Below are 18,978 nucleotides of genomic sequence, written 5' to 3'. Positions count from 1 at the left end.
ACATCTGTTGCCAAGAGACCACTTACGTCACAGGCCTTCCTCCCTTTTCTCCACCTACGGGTCCCCCCACTCTGTCCCAAAATGGCCGACTTCTTTAATTACTCTCCCGGCTTGCCTCAATCTATGGTCTAACGAGGCGCTCTAGCCAACAAGGCGAACTCGACGGTTTAGAGCCCCGACTGATATTTCTTCCTCTGCCCATGGCAAGCAAAGAGAGAAAAAAAAGTCAAAAGCGGCGGCGTACAGTAGAGGGCGCTATGATGACGCTGCTCTTGCTGCAGCAACTGGGAGGGAGGGAGCGACTCGCGGCGTGCGCGTTCTCGGCGCCGTTGCAGTAGTTGGGGTTTTTTTTTCCGCGCTTGTCTCTTTCTCTCTCTCTCCCCCTCCCCCCGATTTTTACTCTTTTTTCTTCAAACCTTCCCGCAGCGGCGGCGGTTTGGCTGAGGGAGAATGTTCCGCAAGGCCCGGCGCGTGAATGTGCGGAAGCGGAACGAGTCCGAGGACGACGACGAAGAGCGAGATGAAGCGTTACCGTCGCAGCAGCCGCCCCCGCCGCCGCCCCCGGGAGGTGATGGGCCTGCGGCAGAGCCCGAGCTGCCGGCCCCTAAGCCGCCGCTGCTGCCTCTTCCCACCGGCTGCGTCCCTCTGGCCTCCCCCGCCGACGACCTCCCGTCCTCCGGCGGAGGCTTCGCTTTTAGCAGTCCCGAGGTGGTGGGGCGGGCAGGCCCCAATATGCCGGAATTGCAGCCGCCGCCGCAGCAGCAGCCACCCCCGATGGCGCTTCTCCCGCCGCCGCCGCCGCCACCACCTTTGCAGCAGCTGCCGTTGGGCAACAACGGGCACATGTCTGCTGTTTCGAAGCCGTCGAAGGAGCGGAAAAGGGGCAAAGAGTCCGGAGCCGCGCCTGGGCTGCCCCGCGGAAGCCGCAACCTGCTCAGCTTCCAGGACGAGGAAGAGGGTAAGCACGCGTCGCACCACCCGGTTTTCCTTGTCTTTCTTTTTCCCTCCCGGGGTGGTGGGTGATAGTACCTCATCCCCCCCCCCCCATACCCCGTATACGAGCGCTTGGGCTGGTCACATTAAACTCGGCGAACTCGTTATTCGGAGATACGGGTAGTCCTCGACTTACGACCGTTTGTTTGGTGGCTCTTCAGAGTTACAAGGCCACTTTTTAAAAAGTGTTATTTGTGACCGTTGTCGCACTTAACGACCACAGCAGTATCCTCATTTGATTTATTTATTTTATTTTATTTATTACTTAGATTTGTATGCCGCCCCTCTCCGAAGACTCGGGGCGGCTCACAACACGTGGAAAGAAATCATAAATAATCTGACAAATTTAAAATATTTAAAGATTTAAAAAAGGCCCCATATACTAACAGACGTACACACAAGCATACCATATATAAATTAAACATGCCCAGGGGGAGATGTTTCAGTTCCCCCATGCCTGACGGCAAAGGTGGGTTTTAAGGAGTTTACGGAAGGCAGGAAGAGTAGGGGCAGTTCTAATCTCCGGGGGGAGTTGATTCCAGAGGGCCGGTGCCGCCACAGAGAAGGCTCTTCCCCTGGGGCCCGCCAACCGACATTGTTTAGTTGACGGGACCCGGAGAAGGCCCACTCTGTGGGACCTAATCGGTCGCTGGGATTCGTGCGGCAGGAGGCGGTCTCGGAGATATTCTGGTCCAATGCCATGAAGGGCTTTAAAGGTCATAACCAACACTTTGAATTGTGACCGGAAAGTGATCGGCAGCCAATGCAGACTGCGGGCAGGGGTCTCCAATCTTGGCAACTTTTAAGACTTGTGGACTCCCAACTCCCAGAGTTCCTCATCCAGCTTTGCTTGTGGCCTTCAACTTTGCTGGTTGAGGAGTTGGGAGTCCACAAGCTTTAAGGTTGCCAAGGTTGGAGACCCCATTCTCATGGGCACATCGTCAGAATTCAGACACTTGGCACTTGACTCATATTTGGGGTGATCTCAGTATCCCAGGGCCATGTGATCACCTTTTGTGATCTTAGTATGTATGTATGTATGTATGTATGTATATATGTCTGCATGTGTGTGTGTGTATGCATGTGTGTGAATACATGCATGCATGTATATATGTATGTGTGTGTATGGATGCACACACACATACATACATACATATACATACATGCATATATACATATATATATGCTGCCCAATTCCTAAAGGATTCTGGGTGGTTTCCAATAGATAAAAATAATTTCTAAAACAGTATAAAACATTCCCTAGCAAAATCCTGTAGTAACACGAATTTAGTAAAATTAACGACTGCAGTGATTCATTTAATGACAGTGGCAAGAAATGTTGTAAAATGGGGCAAAACTCACTTAAATATCTCACTGAACGATAAAAAATGTTGGTCTCACTTGTGGTCAGGGACTTATCTGTATTAGATTATCCAAAACATTAAGGCTTTAAAAAAAAAAGCTGCCGGCAGACGAAGCTGAGGCGAACGGAGTGGGGGGAGGGAAACCCATGGAGATCCAGAGGGGAGAATGGGGCAGGAAAGAGTGGAGAAAAACGGAGGAAACCCATGGAGATCCAGAGGGGAGAATGGGGCAGGAAAGAGTGCAGAAAAACGGAGGAAACCCATGGAGATCCAGAGGGGAGAATGGGGCAGGAAAGAGTGCAGAAAAACGGAGGAAACCCATGGAGATCCAGAGGGGAGAATGGGGCAGGAAAGAGTGCAGAAAAACGGAGGAAACCCATGGAGATCCAGAGGGGAGAATGGGGCAGGAAAGAGTGGAGAAAAACGGAGGAAACCCATGGAGATCCAGAGGGGAGAATGGGGCAGGAAAGAGTGCAGAAAAACGGAGGAAACCCATGGAGATCCAGAGGGGAGAATGGGGCAGGAAAGAGTGCAGAAAAACGGAGGAAACCCATGGAGATCCAGAGGGGAGAATGGGGCAGGAAAGAGTGCAGAAAAACGGAGGAAACCCATGGAGATCCAGAGGGGAGAATGGGGCAGGAAAGAGTGCAGAAAAACGGAGGAAACCCATGGAGATCCAGAGGGGAGAATGGGGCAGGAAAGAGTGGAGAAAAACGGAGGAAACCCATGGAGATCCAGAGGGGAGAATGGGGCAGGAAAGAGTGGAGAAAAACGGAGGAAACCCATGGAGATCCAGAGGGGAGAATGGGGCAGGAAAGAGTGCAGAAAAACGGAGGAAACCCATGGAGATCCAGAGGGGAGAATGGGGCAGGAAAGAGTGCAGAAAAACGGAGGAAACCCATGGAGATCCAGAGGGGAGAATGGGGCAGGAAAGAGTGCAGAAAAACGGAGGAAACCCATGGAGATCCAGAGGGGAGAATGGGGCAGGAAAGAGTGGAGAAAAACGGAGGAAACCCATGGAGATCCAGAGGGGAGAATGGGGCAGGACAGAGTGAAGAAAAACGGAGGAAACCCATGGAGATCCAGAGGGGAGAATGGGGCAGGACAGAGTGGAGAAAAACGGAGGAAACCCATGGAGATCCAGAGGGGAGAATGTGGCAGGAAAGAGTGGAGAAAAACGGAGGAAACCCATGGAGATCCAGAGGGGAGAATGGGGCAGGAAAGACTGGAGAAAAACGGAGGAAACCCATGGAGATCCAGAGGGGAGAATGGGGCAGGAAAGAGTGGAGAAAAACGGAGGAAACCCATGGAGATCCAGAGGGGAGAATGGGGCAGGACAGAGTGGAGAAAAACGGAGGAAACCCATGGAGATCCAGAGGGGAGAATGGGGCAGGACAGAGTGGAGAAAAACGGAGGAAACCCATGGAGATCCAGAGGGGAGAATGGGGCAGGACAGAGTGGAGAAAAACGGAGGAAACCCATGGAGATCCAGAGGGGAGAATGGGGCAGGAAAGAGTGCAGAAAAACGGAGGAAACCCATTGAGATCCAGCGGGGAGAATGGGGCAGGAAAGAGTGCAGAAAAACGGAGGAAACCCATGGAGATCCAGAGGGGAGAATGGGGCAGGAAAGAGTGCAGAAAAACGGAGGAAACCCATGGAGATCCAGAGGGGAGAATGGGGCAGGAAAGAGTGCAGAAAAACGGAGGAAACCCATGGAGATCCAGAGGGGAGAATGGGGCAGGAAAGAGTGCAGAAAAACGGAGGAAACCCATGGAGATCCAGAGGGGAGAATGGGGCAGGAAAGAGTGCAGAAAAACGGAGGAAACCCATGGAGATCCAGAGGGTAGAATGGGGCAGGACAGAGTGGAGAAAAACGGAGGAAACCCATGGAGATCCAGAGGGGAGAATGGGGCAGGAAAGAGTGGAGAAAAACGGAGGAAACCCATGGAGATCCAGAGGGGAGAATGGGGCAGGAAAGACTGGAGAAAAACGGAGGAAACCCATGGAGATCCAGAGGGGAGAATGGGGCAGGACAGAGTGGAGAAAAACGGAGGAAACCCATGGAGATCCAGAGGGGAGAATGGGGCAGGAAAGACTGGAGAAAAACGGAGGAAACCCATGGAGATCCAGAGGGGAGAATGGGGCAGGAAAGACTGGAGAAAAACGGAGGAAACCCATGGAGATCCAGAGGGGAGAATGGGGCAGGAAAGACTGGAGAAAAACGGAGGAAACCCATGGAGATTCAGAGGGGAGAATGGGGCAGGAAAGAGTGGAGAAAAACGGAGGAAACCCATGGAGATCCAGAGGGGAGAATGGGGCAGGACAGAGTGGAGAAAAATGGAGGAAACCCATGGAGATCCAGAGGGGAGAATGGGGCAGGACAGGGTGGGAAAAAACGGGAGGAACTCAAGTCTGGAGGTGGGGCATCCCAGCGGCCGGCGGCAGGTTCGTAAGGTGAAAAAAGTTCGTAAGAAGAGGCAAAAAAATTCCGAACCCTGGGTTCGTATCTTGAAAAGTTCGTATGACAAGGGGTTCGTATCATGAGGTACCACTGTACATACATACATGCATATATACATATATATATGCTGCCCAATTCCTAAAGGATTCTGGGTGGTTTCCAATAGATAAAAATAATTTCTAAAACAGTATACGTAAAACATTCCTTAGCAAAATCCCGTAGTAACACGAATTTAGTAAAATTAACGACTGCAGTGATTCATTTAATGACAGTGGCAAGAAATGTTGTAAAATGGGGCAAAACTCACTTAAATATCTCACTGAACGATAAAAAATGTTGGTCTCACTTGTGGTCAGGGACTTATCTGTATTAGATTATCCAAAACATTAAGGCTTTAAAAAAAAAAGCTGCCGGCAGACGAAGCTGAGGCGAACGGAGTGGGGGGAGGGAAACCCATGGAGATCCAGAGGGGAGAATGGGGCAGGAAAGAGTGGAGAAAAACGGAGGAAACCCATGGAGATCCAGAGGGGAGAATGGGGCAGGACAGAGTGGAGAAAAACGGAGGAAACCCATGGAGATCCAGAGGGGAGAATGGGGCAGGACAGAGTGGAGAAAAACGGAGGAAACCCATGGAGATCCAGAGGGGAGAATGGGGCAGGACAGAGTGGAGAAAAACGGAGGAAACCCATGGAGATCCAGAGGGGAGAATGGGGCAGGAAAGAGTGCAGAAAAACGGAGGAAACCCATTGAGATCCAGCGGGGAGAATGGGGCAGGAAAGAGTGCAGAAAAACGGAGGAAACCCATGGAGATCCAGAGGGGAGAATGGGGCAGGAAAGAGTGCAGAAAAACGGAGGAAACCCATGGAGATCCAGAGGGGAGAATGGGGCAGGAAAGAGTGCAGAAAAACGGAGGAAACCCATGGAGATCCAGAGGGGAGAATGGGGCAGGAAAGAGTGCAGAAAAACGGAGGAAACCCATGGAGATCCAGAGGGGAGAATGGGGCAGGAAAGAGTGCAGAAAAACGGAGGAAACCCATGGAGATCCAGAGGGGAGAATGGGGCAGGACAGAGTGGAGAAAAACGGAGGAAACCCATGGAGATCCAGAGGGGAGAATGGGGCAGGAAAGAGTGGAGAAAAACGGAGGAAACCCATGGAGATCCAGAGGGGAGAATGGGGCAGGAAAGACTGGAGAAAAACGGAGGAAACCCATGGAGATCCAGAGGGGAGAATGGGGCAGGACAGAGTGGAGAAAAACGGAGGAAACCCATGGAGATCCAGAGGGGAGAATGGGGCAGGAAAGACTGGAGAAAAACGGAGGAAACCCATGGAGATCCAGAGGGGAGAATGGGGCAGGAAAGAGTGGAGAAAAACGGAGGAAACCCATGGAGATCCAGAGGGGAGAATGGGGCAGGAAAGACTGGAGAAAAACGGAGGAAACCCATGGAGATTCAGAGGGGAGAATGGGGCAGGAAAGAGTGGAGAAAAACGGAGGAAACCCATGGAGATCCAGAGGGGAGAATGGGGCAGGACAGAGTGGAGAAAAATGGAGGAAACCCATGGAGATCCAGAGGGGAGAATGGGGCAGGACAGGGTGGGAAAAAACGGGAGGAACTCAAGTCTGGAGGTGGGGCATCCCAGCGGCCGGCGGCAGGTTCGTAAGGTGAAAAAAGTTCGTAAGAAGAGGCAAAAAAATTCCGAACCCTGGGTTCGTATCTTGAAAAGTTCGTATGACAAGGGGTTCGTATCATGAGGTACCACTGTACATACATACATGCATATATACATATATATATGCTGCCCAATTCCTAAAGGATTCTGGGTGGTTTCCAATAGATAAAAATAATTTCTAAAACAGTATACGTAAAACATTCCTTAGCAAAATCCCGTAGTAACACGAATTTAGTAAAATTAACGACTGCAGTGATTCATTTAATGACAGTGGCAAGAAATGTTGTAAAATGGGGCAAAACTCACTTAAATATCTCACTGAACGATAAAAAATGTTGGTCTCACTTGTGGTCAGGGACTTATCTGTATTAGATTATCCAAATGTGCCACATCAACTCTTGGTTTTTTCCTTTCTTTATGCTTACTTGAAACTCAGTCTTTTTCCCAAGTTAAGTTTCCTCTACTTCGAAGCATTCCCATTTAGAAAACAGCACAATTTATATCAAACTTGGAAAAGTTTTGCACGATTTGCAGTTTCCGAACACTCTTCAAAGGTAGCCCCGTGTAGAGAGCATTGCAGCAATTGAACCTTGAGGTGATAATGGCATCAGTGACTGTGATGCGAAAGCCAAAAGATGTTCCAAAGTCAGCTGTGGATCGAGGAGGATGCCTAAGTTGCAGATCTTCTCTGAGGCGGTCAAAAGTTCCCTCCCCTCAGAGTAATGGATAGACAGATGGAAGTGTCCTTGGGAGGCAGAACCCACAGCCACTCCATCTTGTCGGGGTTGAGTCTGAGCCTGTTAACACCCATCCAAACCCTAACAGCCTCCAGACACTGGCACATTACTTCCACTGCTTCACTGAGTAGGTACAGGCTGGAGATGTATAGCTGAGTATCATCAGCATACTGATGGTAACTCACTCTGTGCCTTCACCCAATATTTTAATATTGGACATATTGAAGGATATTTTTGAACAGCGGACTCAGAGTGCATATCTTTATAGATAGAATGTTTAAAATATAATGGAGAGGAACAAGTTGTTACTGACAAGATTGAGACTTGTCTGAAAGTAGATTTAAAAATAATAGGTTGCAAGAATTCTACAGAAAAGATGTTACATTGGATATTCAAAAGAAATCATCTTATGTCTTAATTAAAAGAGATGAACAAAAATAAACCAAGAGTGACCTGGGTAATTTTCCTATATTGGATTGACAAAAGAGGCTTATTAAGCTTTAAATAATTTTTTCAGAAGGGATAAAGAAAAAGAAAATAAATCAAGTTCTAAGCCATTATTTGAAGGGACTAATGACCAAGATTGTTAAAAGGAATATAAACTTGGCTTATTTGATTGGTTGGTTGATTGAATAGCTATATTAATGGTAATCCTCAATGGATTTATTGTCTTGTTTTATATACTTCTCATGTTTTTAGGCTTTGCTCAATAAAGTTCCATTAGATCTGATGTTCCCATATCACCTGTTAAGTAACTTAATATATCCTGAAAAGTGATGTTCTCTACATTCCTTAATCTCTTGGTTAGGCAAGTAGGAACTGAAGAAGTAACCTTTTTTGATACCTCGCTATTGTGGGATCCATTTTAAGAATCCTATTTCTGCATTGTAAAGAATATCCAAAATAATCATTTAAAAGTTTTTGGTGAAGAGTCATGAAGATGATTTTCCAGATATTATTTGATAGCTTTATAAGTACTGTCTAATTTTATTATTCACCTTTTGACTAGCAATCTTGGGAGAATTCTTTTTCCTCAGCACCTTCATTCTCCTTATGCTTTACCATATTTATGTCTCATCTTAATAGCTATACTGAGACTACCAAGAGCAGCTTACCGTCTAGTTATTTACAATTTAAAGTAGTTTAAGATAAACTGATTTAAGGCAAGGAAGTATCTTTCTTGAGTTTAGCAAATGAGAGTAGCTAATGAATCCATGTTTTATGAATTACATAAATATAAGCAAGATTATTCTTCCCATAAAATGGATTAATTAGTTTAGAAATTTCTTTGGCTTCACACATCTCTGCATTTATTAAAGAAGAAAAGGAGCCTTTTTTCCAGGGTTTCTCTCATATAATGGCTAGAAGGGCTCCTTGTGATCCAAGTAAAATAGGAAGTTGTCTTTTCTAGGCTGAAAGAATAAAAATGTGATTTCTCTTAACATCTTTCTACATTAGTATAAAGCAGACCTGGGCAAAGTGCGGCCCGGGGGCCGGATGCGGCCCGCCAGCTGTCTGTGACCGACCCGCGGAGGTAGGAAGGAAGGAAGGAGAAATGAAGGAAGAAAAGAAAGAAAGAAGGAGAAATTGAGGGAGGAAAGAAGGAAGGAAGGAGAAATGGAGAGAGGGAGGAGGAGGAAGAAAAGGAATCCAAAGCTACTTTCAGGCCAAGCCTGTAGTATGTTTTCTCAACTGACAATATAGGTCAGTTGAAGAGAGGCACCTGAAAGGAATATTTTGAAAGAGAAGTAAAGAACTGCCCAAAAGCAGAAATAAAAGGCAGAGAAAATCAGAGAGACAGAAGCTTCTCTCCATCTGGGGAAGGAAGGAAGGAGAAAGGGAGGGAGGGAGGAAGGGATGGGCAATTAATTTATAATTATAATATAATAATAATATAATAATTATATGTGTGTGTGTGTGTGTGTGTTTGTAGATTTTCACGGGTACAGGTATGACGGCCTTGGTATATTCGGGTTTCTTCCCGTGTAGGATTTGGAAATTTCTGGCGACGTTTCGATGAGGTCCCACTCATCATCTTCAGGCTGGTGTTTCTGTCCTTGTTCTAAGGCGAACACTGCGAAACCTAAGCTGCCTTCCTTCTATAAATACTGGTGGCTGGCTAATATAATTAATTCAGTTCTACCCAATAATATACAGTATTGGGTAGAACTGAGTTAATTATATTAATCTGGCCCTCTAAAACCATCCCAATTTCTCATGCGGCCCCATGGCAAAATTAATTGCCCACCCCGGTATAAAGGCACTGCCTTTTTGCTGCATGTGAGATGGATAGGGATGATTGCATTCTGCATACAGTGGAGTGAGAAGTAAAGAGTGCATCTGTATGATAATTGTTTTTCTGGAAATGGAACAGCTTTGAAAAGCATTGAGAGTTTCATTTCCCACTTAATTGTGCCCAATCTCTAACCAGGCCATATTGTTTTGGGATAATTTGATGTTTTAAAATAAAGCTTTCAAATGGAAAGTGCTCTATTGTATCCCAAGGATGGTCTGGCCCTGAAACAGATTGTTTTGCATAGAATAAGTTTGAAACACCTCAGTGGTTCAGCGTATTTCTTCTGAAAAATGCCAGTCTGCTAGAACTATCTTGACTGTTCTGTACCTAAATCAGTGAATTTCCCACATCACCAGTGGAAGGTTTGGCAATTCACTTGAAACCTCGCAGTTTGCCCAAGAAATCTGGCAGTCTGCATTTGGTCAGGACTTCTTCATTCTTGCATTAGTTGTTGTGGCTTCAGAAGTTTTGTTTGTTAAAATTATTAGTAGTTATTCTGCTTCAGAATTCAATTTTAACAATTTTAATTGATTTGTTTGTTTTCTCAAAGAAACTGAAGTTTTTAAAGTGAAGAAATCAAGTTACAGCAAAAAGATAGTAAAGCTGCTTAAGAAAGAATACAAAGAAGATCTTGAAAAATCAAAGACAAAGCCAGAAATAAATTCTTCAGCAGATGGTAATGTTAGTTATATATTTTTAAATGGTTATATTTCTCCATTAAAGGTTATATCTATTTCAATCTATTGGATTTAAGAGTCTAATGTGAACCCTTTCAATGCACATTTAATCATACTTTAAAAATGTAACATTTGGATTGTTCTGAATAGAAAATAAGCAACATTTTAGAAATGTTTGGGGCACATAACAGTTGCTTTTCATTTTATTTATATTAATCCTTCCCACGTTGCCAGGCAGGGAACATATACTCCAGACCCTCTCAGTTAAAGAATTCTGACTAGTTAGGTTTAGGAAAAGAACCTTCTCACCTGTTCCCCCCATCAGATGGATGGAATATTTTGCAAAACATTTTGACATACATACATATACATACATATATACATCTTATATACATAGGTACACACATACACGCATGTACACACATACACAACATGTACACACATACATAACATAACAGTATACACACACACACACCTCTGCTAAATATTTTCAGCATATTTTCTCAAAGATGCACAAAATCAGTGCACAAAAATTACTCTTTTTAACTGTCCATATTAGAAAGTTGCATGAGGAAAAAATATTTTGCTTTGGGTTTAGAGTTTTCTGAGTTCATTGTGCTCTTAGCAGTTCCGCAAAACTGCATGTTCTGGTATTTTGACCATTGGAAACAATAATATTTTAGTTTTATTTTTTTGCTCCCTTCCTTTTTGACTTCATTACTACAAGAATAACTGGACTGATAATCGATATTCAGCGGTAAGAGCCAATGAGCTTGCAGAAAAACTATTCACATAATTTTTAAAAATTACTCCCAAAGTAGAATTGTAACAGATTGAAATGCAGTCTTATTTGTTTATTCTATTTTAAGTGTGGCAAATAAACACAGTTTTCTGGAAGCATACAAATCTGGGGGGGAAACAATTTTTTTTCATTTTTGTCACCTGAACTTCTTTATTTTTCTAGCACTAAAAATGGAGTAAAGTAGATTCTGCATTGAGTACAGAACATTTCACATTCATTTTTTTTGCTATTTTAATAGTTTTAATAGTTTAATAGATTTAATAGTTCTCTACAATCAAAACTCCTTGATTTTGTAAATTTTAGAGGTGAAAAATTGGGAGTACTGCTTGTCTCATCCTATTATTGTTTCTACTTTCCTCACCCTGAGTTTGTTCTCTTGTGCCAGTTCTCTACTCATCTTAGGATGCCATATAAGTATGGCATGAGACTTTGAACTTTACAAAACAGGAAAGACAGGAATATATTCATGATGTACTGGCAGTAAGAATGATATTAACTGCTTTAAAAAGATAAATAAAATTTAGAATGTCAAAATACAAAAACACACATTTTTTAAACCTTTCAAATACAGTTTTACAAATTTTAAAACTATTTCAGTTCAATGTTTAAATTGTTTAACAAAGTATATGTTGACCACATGGGATCATAGTGTCTGGGTTTTTCCATTGCATCAGTAAAGAGCCAATTCAAGCACTAAGGGCACAAATTTCTTTAAACCAATCTTTGAAATTTGATGCCTTTTTTAGAACATGTCTTTGTTGTAATCCAATCACAATAAAACCATTGTTCATCATTCCAAAGTATTATTAAATTTAATGACATGATATATTAGTTCCTTTGATAAACCCTTGACAGTAACTATACAGTTTTTTTCACCATTGGAATAGATTTGAGGCTAAATACAATAAAACAATCTCCTTTTGTAATCTTTACAATATAGCAATATTTTAAATAATATAACTTCAGTGTCATTATTTGCAGTTATTCTAGTTTTTTCCGCTATTTTTAATATATATACAGTGGTACCTCGGTACTCGACCACAATTCGTTCCAGAAGTGTGGTTGAGAACCGATTTGGTCGAGTACCGAATTTATTTATCCCATAGGAAATAATGGAAATGGATTTAATTGGTTCCCAGCCTCTGTTAACTCGCTGGGAACCCATTAAATCTATTTTCTTTATTTCCAATGGGATAAATAAATTCGGTACTCCAAGCTGCAGGAAGGGTGGGGGCTGCTGCAATCCCGGCAGCTTAAAGGGGCTGAGGAGCTCTATAAGAGCTCCAAGCTGCAGGAAGGGTGGGGGCTGCTGCAATCCCACTCCTTTCTGCTCCTTTCCTTTCCTCAGTGCTTCCTCTTATTACCTGTAAGCAGCTGCAAAAACTTTCTCCCTCCCGGCGACTGCAACGGCTTCCCTTCGAGGAACAACAGCGCCAGGAACGTCACGTAATGAAGGGAAGCTGCTGGAGCGGCGGCAACTGCTGAGATGGCTCCGGCGGCTTCCCTTCATCACATGACGTTCCCGGCGCTGTTGTTCCTCGAAGGGAAGCTGTTGCAGCCGCCGGGAGGGAGAAAGTTTTTGCAGCTGCTTACAGGTAATAAGAGGAAGCATTGAGGAAAGGAAAGGAGCAGAAAGGAGTGGGATTGCAGCAGACCCCACCCTTCCTGCAGCTTGGAGCTCTTATAGAGCTCCTCAGCCCCTTTAAGCTGCCGGAATTGCAGCAGCCCCCACCCTTCCTGCAGCTTGGAGCTCAGCCCCCCGAAGCTGCTGGATAATGAACAAAATTTTCTCTGGCTGTTCGGTATCTGAATTTTTGTTCAGATACCGAAGCAAATTTTTGCCAAAAATTTTGTTCGTTATCCGAAATGTACGAGAACCAAAGCGTTTGAGTACCGTGGTACCACTGTAATTTGAAAATAGCATGCATATCCATTCACAAAATAAAATTGCTTATGGGTTGGCTTATGGGTTGGATCTGTGTTCTGTTGTGCATTGGGAATCTCCCATTTGCTGTCCTCAACTTGGAAGGTTGGGAAATAAATAAATTATAAAAGAGAGAACATTTTGAATAAATTATAAAGCAAACTGTATTGTCTCACAATTGGGCACAGACAAAGATACTTCTACTTAATTCCTGTTGCATCACAACAGACATTAGGACAGAGGTCCTGATTCTACAATGGAGAGTAGGTGAAATCTTTGGTTACCTTGGTGCATGCAGGACCAAATAAATGTATGCAATGTATGATGTTTAATGAATTGAATATAATGCTTCACTAGAATGAAGTGAAATGTATAAATGTAGTATGTGTAAATAACTTTTCCATAAGGAGATTTGAAGTACTAAATAGTTTTGTTTGACAGATGAACAAACTACAGACAAACTAGGACTGTTTAAAGAGATAGTTCAGGAAGATGGGAATACAAATAGTGAACAAGGAGAAGAAGAAATGGAAGTTGAAAGTGAGAAGGAAGAGGAAAAAAACAAAGCTGCAGGGGCATTTTCCAGTGCTTTGTCATCTCTAAATGTTCTTCGTCCAGGTTAGCACATTTTCCTTCATATTTTTCAGGAGTTGAATAATTCTTCCTTGCTTGATAGGTAAAAATAATGTAAATTAATACAGATTACGGTAATAGCGTACTGTTAAAAGATATACTTTGTATGCCGCCCTGAGTCTACGGAGAGGGGGGGCATACAAATCTAATAAATAAATAAATAAATAATAAATAAATAAATAAATAAATAAATATTGTTTCAGAAAAGAAGTGTTTCTAGTTCTGTTGGTATGTTTTTCTGGTTTTGTCCATTTTTAAATAATTTATAAAGTTAAATATTTTATTTCATATTTTGAATATAATTCTTTATATAGTGGTGTTCTGTCTGGGTCACTCCAGAAGCCAATACCAACCCAAAAAGAGAAGCCAGACACACTGGTAAAAGGCAACGGCAGTTTTATAAAATTCAAGAAAAACACAGATAACAGAAAATGTCACAAACAGGAAAATGCTGTATCTTCAGATATATCCACGAAGGCAAAAGTCCATGCAGCAATACAGAATTCTTGCTGCCAAGCCGAGGCTGTAGATAGCAGACCTACACCTCCCACGGGTCTTCCAAAGCTGCTGGGCCACAAGCCAGGAACAGAGACGCCGAGAAACAAGACAGGATAACGCAACTCCAAACTGATAACACTCCACGTGGCTTCAAGGGCTTGCCTGCCTTTTAAACCCTGCTAAGGAGGACCACACCCAAACCCAGCTGTTTCTAATTCAGTGCTGATAATACTTCTTTAATTGCTCCTTTCTTTGATCTGAACGTCTCTGTCGCATGTCAATGACGGCTTGTGCGTCATCACCTAATGACTCCAAGCTACTGGCTGGGGAGAGCCCCCCCCCCTGGGGCTCTCATGCTGTTCTCCTTCATCCCATTCCTGATTTTCCTCTCCCCCGTCCGACTGTTCAGCCCCCCCCTCTTCGCTGTCATCCTTCTCCGGGCATGGAGCCAGCAGAGACACAGCCGGTCCCTGAGCAGCCTCAGGCTGAACCACAACAAGTGGTACCTCAGTATTCATCATTAATTGGTTCTGGGAGGCATATTGATTACCAGAAATGATGAGTACCAAACTAATTATTCCCATAAGGAACAATATGATGAGTCACAAGGAAACCAACATTGACAGTTTCTAGCTTATGTGTTGAGTACCAGGACAAAACTTTCACGTAAAAATCTGTTAAATACCAAATTTCAGTTACAAGGCAGTTGAGTACATTGATTTGACTCCAATATCTTGTTTTTTCTTTCATATTCTATAAAAAGTTGCCTTTTCTGAACGAATTTACCTGTTCTGTTGTGTATAATTTTGTAAATTTTTTGTTTCTATTCAACGTGTTCAAAATTATTTTGTTATATCTTTGGTTTGATACTAATTTTCTATTTTCTGATCTGATAATATGTTATTTTTTATGACTTTATTCTGCAAATATTCAAAAATCTTACGTATCTACAAGGTTGCAAGTAGTGTATTAATTCTTTATTGAAAGAAAACGAGGGAATGGCTGCTGAGGCAGAAAGCAATGAGAGAGTACTAGCTGACTGGCATTTGATGCTGGTCATGTTGATAGAAAAGTTATAGTGTCTTGCCTATTTTTCTGATGCAGATTTTCAGTTAGAGTTGCAATGTAACAAGTAGAACCCATGATCAGATGTAACAGCTAACTTTTAAAACTTCACTCGTTTTCCCCTCAGGAGAAATTCCAGATGCTGCTTTTATTCATGCTGCTAGGAAAAAACGCCAAATGGCTCGTGAACATGGTGACTTTCTTCCCCTTGACAATGATCCTGGTAAAGGGCGCCTTGTGAGAGAAGACGAAAATGATGCCAGTGATGATGAGGATGATGATGAGAAGCGAAGAATCGTTTTTTCAGTGAAAGAGAAGTCACAGAGACAAAAGATTGCAGAGGAAATAGGTAAACTTTTAAGAAGATTAAAAAAATTACATTTCAAATATATGGTATAGCTATGTAAAACGTCTGACATAAAAATAAAATATGCTAACTCATACATGTAGACAGAGGAAACATTCTTCCCCTTCTCAGCTACTTTCCAAAAGTCTTAATCTATTTCTGAATGGATTATTTCATACATGGCATTTTGATCAGGCTGGGTCACCAAACATTGATTGAAATTTCCAGCAGATCGTATTTGACAATACAGTGATACCTCGTCTTACAAACGCCTCGTCCTACAAACTTTTCGAGATACAAACCTGGGGTTTAAGATTTTTTTGCCTCTTCTTACAAACTATTTTCACCTTACAAACCCACCCCCGCCGCTGGGATGCCCCGCCTCCGGACTTCCATTGCCAGCGAAGCACCCGTTTTTGTGCTGCTGGGATTCCCCTGAGGCTCCCCTCCATGGGAAACCCCACCTCCGGACATCTGTGTTTTTGCGATGCTGCAGGGGAATCCCAGCAGCGCAAAAATGGGCGCTTCGCTGGCAGCGGAAGTCCGGAGGTGGGGTTTCCCAGCGAGGGGAGCCTCAGTCAAATCGTAGCATCGCAAAAACAAAGAGGTCCGGAGGTGGGGTTCTGAGGACTTTGGTGGTTTTGTGATGCCGCGATTTCACTGATGCTCTCTTCGCTGGGAAACCCCACCTTCGGACTTCTGTTGCCAGTGAAGCGCTCATTTTTGCGATGCTGGGATTCATTCCCCTGCTGGGATTCCCCTGCAGCATCGCAAAAACACAGAAGTCCAGATCTGGAGTTTTCCATGGAGGGAAGCCTCAGGGGAATCCCAGCAGCGCAAAAATGGGCAGTTCGGCTGGCAAAAGAGGTGAATTTTGGGCTTGCACGCATTAATTGCTTTTCCATTGATTCCTATGGGAAACATTGCAGCGTCTTACAAACTTTTCACCTTAAGAACCTTGTCCCGGAACCAATTAAGTTTGTAAGACAAGGTATCACTGTACATCTGAATCAAACAGTTCAAGGAGATCTAGATTTTGGTCTTCTGTTTTCCAATCATGGTGTGTTATATAGCTTCCTCCTGCACTGTTCACCTGCCAGCCTGAGTTTGATCCAGATATGAAAATAATTTTTTCCAGTACCTAGGATGGAATTGTAGACTGTTCTCAAAGAAGTGGCCAATTAGGGAAGTTTTAAACTTTTCCTTTGCACAGTTACTCCTCCATGAATTTGTATGGTAGATCTTAGAAGACATTAATGGTGATGGTTTATTAGATGGAATCCCAGGTGTTCAGTAGATTAAAAGACAAGCATCCTATCAATTTGCAGAATTACCTTAGTGATTATACACACACACGTATACACACACACATACATACACACATACAGTACAGACATTTCCCTTTGGATCCTGTCATCGATGAATTTATGTCAGGACACTACAATTAATAACCCAATTGCAATAACTTGCTGTACTGATTGTAAACTATGACTATAACCTGCAGTGACTAGTGGAGCATCCTGAGATAGGTAAGAAAATCAACAGTTGAATTTAAGCATGGGGTGCATATTAATGACAGTGTAGGCTAATAGTGAAACATATGTTATCAAGAGTGAACAGTGTTCCTGGTTTCTTTGACTAATTTTAAAAACACCTATAATTTCTTTATATTTGTGCATTAAAGTGTGATTTAAAACTCCTATAACATTGCTTGTTTTTATCTATTTAAATGTTAAAAACATGCATTATTGCAGTGGAAAAATTAGAATTCTGGTGGTTTGCTGAATTCTATTTTAATCAGGTTATTTTATATAGTATTCAGAAAGATATTTAAATCTGTGTTCTAAACAATGTACAATATGAGTAGAAGTTCTAGAACAGGAATCCTTAAGCTTTTCATATCTTTAGACCTTTTAAAGCATGGGGACTTGTTTACATAACAATTGTTAGATGAGAGAGAACTAGTAATAAAGGACAGGTTTACCATTTTCCCTGATGTTCTTTTCCATCTCGGTATACCCTTTCCCTTGTTAGATAGTTATTTTGAAACAAAAAAACTGCATCTGCCTACCATTTTTATTTCAAATAAAATTTATGTGGGGTATTTAAAAAAATAATTCAGATTAAGCAGGAAACCAGAGATGCCCTGAATAGAAGTCTAAAAGTATCTGTAGACACCAGACCATTCTTGATATTTCTCCCTGAAAAACCATCACAGAGACAATAAAACTTTCAATATTTAATTCTGATAGTTGTACAAGGCTGTATTATTATGTTTGCCTTTGTGTTTAGGTATTGAGGGAAGTGATGATGAAGCTCTGATTGCTGGAGAACAGGATGAAGAATTAAGCCGGTGGGAGCAAGAACAGATACGGAAAGGCATTAATATACCTCAGGCACGTATTCAAATATCTTAGGATTTGGAACAACAACAGTAGTTTTAGCAATAGCTGATCCCAAGCTATTCGCCAAAGCAAAAGAGAAAATTGTGAATGAACATTTGTAGCAGAGTATTTTTGCCCATGAAAACTTAGGATAGACCATTTCACCCTGTCTGCTCTAGTTAGAGCTAGACTTACCTGAACATAGATGTTATTGAAAACAAAAGGTTCAGTGATATGCGATTCATTAAATGAAATTAACTCAGATTTTGTTAAATTGTATGAAGTCAGGTTTCCATGTGGTACAATTAAAGAATACTATATAGGCCAGTGATGGCGAACCTTTTTCGGTTCATGTGCCGAAAGGGTGTGTGTGGGTAGGCTAGTTTGCGTGCCTATGCCCACAGCTTTCCCTTCCGCCCACCATGCATTTGCATCCCCCTGTGCATGCGCACAATCCCCCTCCCATCTCCGTACATGTGCACAGGCCTCACTGAGGCCTAAGAAGTGAAACAACAGCAAAACATCCAAACCAGAAGTTCAGAAAAATGAAAGAGTTTGGGAACATTAATAGCACCTGGTTAGGGCTGGAAAGAAGCATCTGGAGCAAGTAAAGCAATGGGGGGAAAACCCCTACAAAGACAGGATTTGGAAAACATTTTTGGCAAACAGTAACAATGAAAGAGCTTGCAAGCCGGTAAGAGCTGGGAACATCGTTAGCATCTGGTTAGGGTTGGAAAGAAACTTACTCAGAGCAAGTTAGAGCAATGAAAAAAAAAACCTGCAAAGACTTAGGGCTTGGAAAACATTCTCCATAGAGAGAAACAATGAAAGAGCTGGGAAGATCATTAGCAGCTAGTTAGGGCTGGAAAGGGGGGGGAGGGGAAGAGAGCTACATTCAGAGTATAAGATGCACCCAAATTATCAGCCTCTTTTAGGGAGGAAACAGTGTGTCTTATCCTTTGAAAAATATGGTAATTAGATTTGATGGTTTTTTAACTCATATTTTGTGCTAATTGTTTACTGTTCAGTACTAATTCTTTAGCATCAGAATCAGCAATTGGTGATCCCTAGACTAGTCTACTGATGAATGCCATCTGCTGCTCATATATCAGTACACCAGCAAGAAGCA

General features: G+C 42.8%; 1 protein-coding gene across 2 annotated transcripts in view; it reads left to right on the top strand.

The window, feature by feature from the left end:
- Positions 1-212: 212 nt before the first annotated feature.
- The window catches only part of PAXBP1 (PAX3 and PAX7 binding protein 1), a 40,525-nt gene continuing 21,759 nt past the window's right edge, over positions 213-18,978 (top strand). The window contains exons 1-6 of one of the 2 annotated variants that reach the window (XM_070750343.1): positions 275-428; positions 763-958; positions 10,071-10,196; positions 13,365-13,541; positions 15,247-15,468; positions 17,758-17,861. In XM_070750343.1, the coding sequence (XP_070606444.1) occupies positions 775-958; positions 10,071-10,196; positions 13,365-13,541; positions 15,247-15,468; positions 17,758-17,861 (813 nt within the window). In that variant the 5' untranslated portion in view covers positions 275-428; positions 763-774. Of the gene's footprint in view, positions 959-10,070; positions 10,197-13,364; positions 13,542-15,246; positions 15,469-17,757; positions 17,862-18,978 lie in introns of both variants that reach the window. The other variant, XM_070750342.1, reaches the window with a different exon arrangement.

Source organism: Erythrolamprus reginae, chromosome 4, assembly GCF_031021105.1.
Source record: "Erythrolamprus reginae isolate rEryReg1 chromosome 4, rEryReg1.hap1, whole genome shotgun sequence".
NCBI classification, from domain to species: domain Eukaryota; kingdom Metazoa; phylum Chordata; class Lepidosauria; order Squamata; family Dipsadidae; genus Erythrolamprus; species Erythrolamprus reginae.
Note: the sequence above shows the minus strand (reverse complement) of the source record. Positions and strands in the feature narration are given on the sequence as shown.